General features: G+C 57.6%; 1 protein-coding gene across 4 annotated transcripts in view; it reads right to left on the reverse strand.

Moving 5' to 3' along the window:
* CPNE5 (copine 5) overlaps nucleotides 1–3,497 on the reverse strand; it is a gene marked incomplete at both ends in the record, with an annotated part of 90,422 nt that extends 86,925 nt beyond the window's left edge. For all 4 annotated transcript variants that reach the window (XM_079713151.1, XM_079713150.1, XM_079713149.1 and 1 more), the window contains one exon: nucleotides 3,403–3,497. In XM_079713151.1, coding sequence (XP_079569277.1) covers nucleotides 3,403–3,497 — 95 coding nt within the window. The remainder of the gene's footprint in view (nucleotides 1–3,402) is intronic.
* Nucleotides 3,498–6,000: the final 2,503 nt, after the last annotated feature.

A 6,000-nucleotide genomic window follows, 5' to 3' on the forward strand; every position in this document is an offset into this window, starting at 1 on the left:
GGCAACATAAATTACTATTCATGGCTTAAGGATCCATTTAATCCTTCTACTGTGATAAGGATTATTACACTTACTTTACAGGTGAGGAAACCACGGCCCAAGTTAAGTGCTTTACCCAAAATCACAGGGATTTGAACCCAGGTAGACAGACCCCATAGACTCATGTTCTTACAAGCATTGAGTCAGACAACCAGAAGCTTTAAAATCTTTGGCCCGAGTTTACCAAAATCAGTGAAAACAATTGTTTGGGAGTAGACTATAGATTAGCCCAGGAGATACCCAACACAAAGAAGTAGGGGCCCAAACATGTCCATCCCACAGTGTCACCTGCCTTCAGCAGAGGCTTGGATGGGCCTCTGCAGTGGTCCTGTGCTGGGGCTCAGACATGCCCCTGTGCCAGGCAGCTTTGCTCAGCTAGGAGTGTCCTAGGATAGGCATGGTGGGGGTCATGTCCTCCCCTAGGCAACAGCAGAGACCTCCTAGGGCTGCAGGGGATGGCAGGGACCTTCCTAAGGAGCAGAAGGGAAGGGAACTAGCTCACAGGAATGCTAGTTTCCAGTTCCTTTGAAACACTGGCCCCCTCATCCCCAGCTGCCCATTCTGAAGCCCCCTGGAGCTCTCAGTCCACCAACCCCTCTGCCTGCCCTACTATTCCTTGCCCACCAGCAGGTGTCACCCAGATGCTCAGGGCAGGGGCACCCTGTAGCCTCCTCCCCCGGGCTCAGTCAATGCTGACCATGAGATGCAGGGGAGGAGGCCTTGGCTCTCATTAACTGGTGGCCATGGAGTATAGAATATGCTGGAGAAAGCCATTCTGTGCAGCTCTCCCTCCTCCCCATCCTCCTCCTCCTTGCCTCCTTTTCCTTTTCTCTCTCTCCCTTTCTCGATCTGTTCTAGAAACTGGATAGTTAGACCTGGTTGAGGCACAGAGATGGATTTACAATTTCAAGTTTACCCACATTGTTTTCTTGCCTCCCTTCTGTTCCAGGTGACTCCTCCCTCCTCACCCCTTCCTACCAAAACTCATTATTCCGCACTCTCTGGCTTTTGGGAGGGTAGGAGCAGAGCCTGGGTCATGCCCTCTCAGGTTGATGTCCCATGAAAGGGAATGAACACCAGAGTTGATCCCAGAACCACATCCCCCAGGAACTCAACTGCATCCCTAGGTACTGCTTAGGCAAAAGGTTTGAGTCTTTGGACACCTCTGCTTCCAGAGAGCAAACAGGAGGGGCCAAGTGCTACTGCCTTACAGTAATCATTGTAGTTATTTATTGAGCACCTACTGTGTGCGAAGCAAGTGCAAAGCTGCATGCTGGATGCTTCACGATCCCCTACTCCTGTAAATTAATTCCTCCAACAGTATTCGGTGAGGACCTGCTACATGCCAGCCATGCTTCCAAGCATGAGGGGTACCTCTGTGAATAAGGTTTCTCCACGAATAACAGGTTCGTTGTTTGCACTTGACAAATGGGGGAAAGCGAGGCTAAAAGTTTGCCCCAAGTGGTGGAGCAGATTCCATTTTGAAGTGTCTGATTCCAAAGCCACAATGCCCTGTGCCCTCTGCCTCCTCTGGGTTCGTGGGTCTGAGTCAGGGTGGGGATCGCTGCCCTCAAATGCTTACAAAGTTGCTTTGGGGGAAGAGGAATGAAGTCTACACACCTGAGATGTCTTCAGAGGTTGTGTGCTCAGTATGTGAGAGACCCGGTGGCCCAGGCTGAGTGCTCAGGACCCAGGGAACACAGAAGGCAGTGATTTGGGCTGCGTGTCTCTCAAGGGTGAGAAGGATGGCTGGAAGTGGGGAGCACGAGGCCAGGCTTTTCAGGATGGGGGACACGAACTGGCAGAGATGAAGGCAGGGTGAGATATGGATGGAGAATGTGCTGTTCAGAGGCTCTGAGGTGAAAAGCCTCCCGAGACAGCTCCGACACAGGCATGACTGAAGGCTGGGAAGGAGCATCAGGTGCAGGGCTATGCACCAGCACAGAAGGGAGGACAGGCTGGGGCAGCTGTGGATGGCTGAGGAGGTGAGACTGGAGCTAATGGGCAGTCAGGAATCTCCCAGCAGAGTAATGGCAAGATGCAAATGGCCTTGGGAGATAATTCTGACAAAACCGTATGTGGAACCATAGGGGAGACATGTGGGGTTATCACAGGAGCCCCCAGAAGGGCCTGATGCAGGGGCCAGCTATGTTCAACTCCATCAACCCTCACTCCCACTCACCCTAAACCGCAGCCCCCCGGCCAAGTCCTTCCCTCTTTCACATCCCAGCCCAGTTCCCCTGGCTCCATCTACACCTCCCCAATGCCACAACTTGGGAACACAGGGTTGGGGTGCCATGAGGGTGGGTGAAAGGTCTGACCAAAGAGAGGCCTGGGCGATTTGGAACAAGTGCACACCCAGGATCCCGGAAATGCTGTTGGTCACTTGGGGCAGGGGAATGGCATTTCCAGCGGAAACTCAAGAGGTGGGTTCTGTGTAGGCCACAGTGCCCCCTCACAATCCCAGCAAGGCAGTGACCCTAGGCCAGCCACAGGGTGACTGCACTAGGGATAAATTCCCCCTTCCCCACTTGTATCCCTTACTGCCTGGGGCAGCCTTCCTCTCAGATAGGAGAACCTGGGGGAGACCCAGCTTAGATGGAGAAGTGACTCCCAAAGCCTGTGTGACACGACTGAGGATTTGGGGGTGGTAGCCCACAAAAACTCTCCTCCCCCTCCCCTGCTGGACTCTAAAATTCCACACTCATCGTTCTAGTCCTTTGGCTTAAGATTTTGTACCCCCAGTTATTGTTTTTTTAATGGTGCAACTTTAAGTTATCAATTCTCCACATCGCAGTATGAATGAGTCAATCTGATCCTTTCCTGAGAGTCAGTTTTGTTGTTGGAGGTGAAGAAAGGCTTTCAAATCCTGGGGTCTAGAATGGTGGGTGGGTAAGGGAGGAGAGGATGAGGGTGTTGGGGCAAAGGAGGGGGGAGAAGAGAGGGAAGGAGGGCACAGAAGGCAGAGGCTGGGCACGCCTGGGAGGGATAAGGCAAATCATTCTCTTCTGGATTTGGGGAGGGGATGATCAGAAATAGACTGCTGTGAAGACCCTGCTATGTCCTTTCACTATCTCCCTCTCCCCACACGGGCGTGTGGACCCCCGTTCCTGTGTCTTCTTCTCTCCTTGCAACAACAGTCCAGAGTGCAAACTTTCTGGGATACGACCCTAAGCCTGGCTTCCCCTTCCGCGGTCGCCACCCGTGGCTGGGCAGGGGCTCTTGCAGGACAGGCAAAGGGGCGTCCTGGAGAAGAGGACACTCTGGAAGGGGGCGCACGGAGGTAGATGGTCGGAGCCAAAGGGGCGCAGGGGCTCTGGGGCCAGGGGCGGGGCCGGGGGCCAGGGCCAGCGGGCGGCTCACCTGCAGGACACGGTGATCTCCACCTTGGTGGCCGGGATGCTGCCCGCCAAGGAGTCGAACTCGCTCAGCGACGCCATGTCCTCGGGCTGCTCCATAGCCCACCGCGCCCTCCACCCCAAATTAGTAAATCCCTGCGCGATTCACGCCTCCTCCGGAGCAACCGAAACCCTGGGCTCTCCCCCAACTCCGGAGCCGGGGCTGGGCGGCAAAGGGAGGAAAGAGGAGAGCGAAGAGGGGGCGTGGGAAGTGAGAGAGGGAAGCGGGGCGGAGGGAGCGGGGGCCGAGGATACAGGAGGGGGCGCGGGTGACGCGACGAGGAGGCTGGGGGCCCAGCGGAGAGACGCAAAGAGCACAGGGAGCTGAGGCGCAGCCGGGAGAGGCGGAGGGGCGCGGGGAGAGGGCACCGGGAGGGACGCGCGGAGTCGTGGAGGGGGCACCGGGAGAGGGGCGGGGAGCTTGGGGCGGGGACAGAAAGGGTGCAGGAGAGGAAGAGGGGTGTGGGGGGCAGGATGGGGCGCGAGCTGCGGGGGTGGCCGGACTCAGGCAGCGCGGAGCGAGCCCGGAGCGCAGGGGCTGCGGCGCCTCTCGCTGGGTCTCCGCGGCGGGGTTGGGGACGCGGCTGCGAGCGCCACCTCCTCGGCTCCGGCTCTGGCTCCGGGGCTCCCGGGCTGCGGGAAAATCAAATCTGCCCGAAGCCGCCGCCTCCCGCCACCCGGGGCGGGCTGCGCGCCGAGTCCGCGAGCGCCGGAGGGGGCGCCCGCAGGGGCCGGGGCGGGGCCGCGGGCGGGGTCTGCGCGCTAGTGTGAGTGTGTCCGTGCGAGCGTGTGAATCTCTGTGCGTGTGGCGGGCGTGGAGACGCGGCTCCAGATGCTGGGAGCCTGGGGAGTGACAGCTAGAGATGGTCTCGGCCGTGCGCGTCTCCGTCTGCGCCCGCCCTCCACTCCCCACCTCCCTGAGGGGTCTCCATCTCCGGGGAGGGAAAGGGATGTGTGAACCAAGGGGCATCTGTATGAGAAGGGTCTATGCGGAGCGGGGGTGGGGAGGGACCTGTGCAAAAGAGACAGCAACCCCCAACCAGAGGTTTGGAGGCGGGGATCTTTGCTGAGGGTGCGCCCCAACGGAGGGCAGGTCTCAGTCCAGAAACAGATTACACATCTCCTGGGGAAGCATGTGGGGCCGACCCCGGTGCCCGGAGGGCCCGCCTCGGTTTCCCAGTGAGGGTCCTTAGGCCTAGGCAGAGTGGGTGTATGGGCGCTCCCCCATCCGCCTCTGGTTCCCGCCGGGCCTGGCCATGCGGAGTCAGCCACCTAAGCCACGCGACAGCGCCCTCCCCATTCCCGGCCCGTCGTGACCACACGGCTTAACCAGCCCCCAGGTCTAGAAGCTTCCTCCAGCCAGACAGAGGGCGGCCCGAGATCCCCGGGGGTTCTCTGCAACCTGTACCAAGTAGGCGCCTGCTGTGTGCAGGGCTCTGATCCCAGCCGTGGGAGCGAGGAGAGAGTTGAGGCACCTCTCAGGCGGCCCCCCCTCCCAGCCAGGCCCGTTGCGGCCCCACCCTGCCCCAGTTTCGCCCTTCTGGGTTTGCTGCGCTGTGGCTTCTCTCCAGGAAATCTCCAGCGACCCCTCCTCAGCCTCAGTCTCACCCTTGCGGAGCTGAAAACCTCCTCCGCGCCCACCACCCTGCGTTTGGACGCGACGCGCCTCTGTGCCCCGGGGAGGGGTCCTGGCGAGGCCTAGAGCCTGAGGCTGGCCCCGGAAAAGCCACGCCCCGCGGGCCTGGCTTTGGCAGCTGGGCCTTAACAGGCGCCTCGAGATTCTGTTTGAAGTCAATTCCCGGAACATCAGATACAGCCAGAGTCAAAGATAAATAAGAACACGTTCATCGGCCTGGGTTAAGTGTTTCCCTTTTACCCATGGCTCAGGATTGGCTGCACTGTGTTCTGCAACCTGGGACCCGACAACAAGAACAAAGGCGCTGGGATGCCCAGGGCAGTGGGGGCCTGCTGTGTCAGAAGGCTCCACTCTCTGGTTTGGGTTTAAGACCCTCTCTGCAGGATAATAAGTTGGGCCTCCTTTTCTGAGGGATGCAAAACTGGGCTTGGACTCTGTTCCCTCCCCCCACCCCATACTTGTCCTAGACATGTTCCAGACATACTTGTGGAATATGTTATCCATTCATTCTACCAGTATTTACAGAGTACCTGCCCTGTGTCTGGCCAGGTGCTAGGGCCCCTTGGAAAACTTCCTTGGTAACAGTGATAACCACCATTCCATTTTCGAAGAGACTATCCTGGGCCAGACACCATGCTTAATTTTTTTTTTTAAGATATTATTTGCATATGACAAAATTCCACCATTTTGTGTACAATTCAGTGGTTTTAAATCTATTCACAAGGACTATGCACGATTATAAATTCTCAAAATAGGTACAGGCATGAGGTATTATTATCCCAGGGAAGCTAAGTAACTCGCCCATGATCACCCAGCTGGGAACTGGCAGAGTGAGAATTTGAACCCCGGCCATTGAGACCAAAGCCTGACTGAACAAATCTTGACTGCCTCTTAGGACGGGGCCAGATGATGGAGGGTCTTAAAAGT

Source organism: Hyperoodon ampullatus (assembly GCF_949752795.1).
Source record: "Hyperoodon ampullatus genome assembly, chromosome: 10".
NCBI classification, from domain to species: Eukaryota; Metazoa; Chordata; class Mammalia; order Artiodactyla; family Ziphiidae; genus Hyperoodon; species Hyperoodon ampullatus.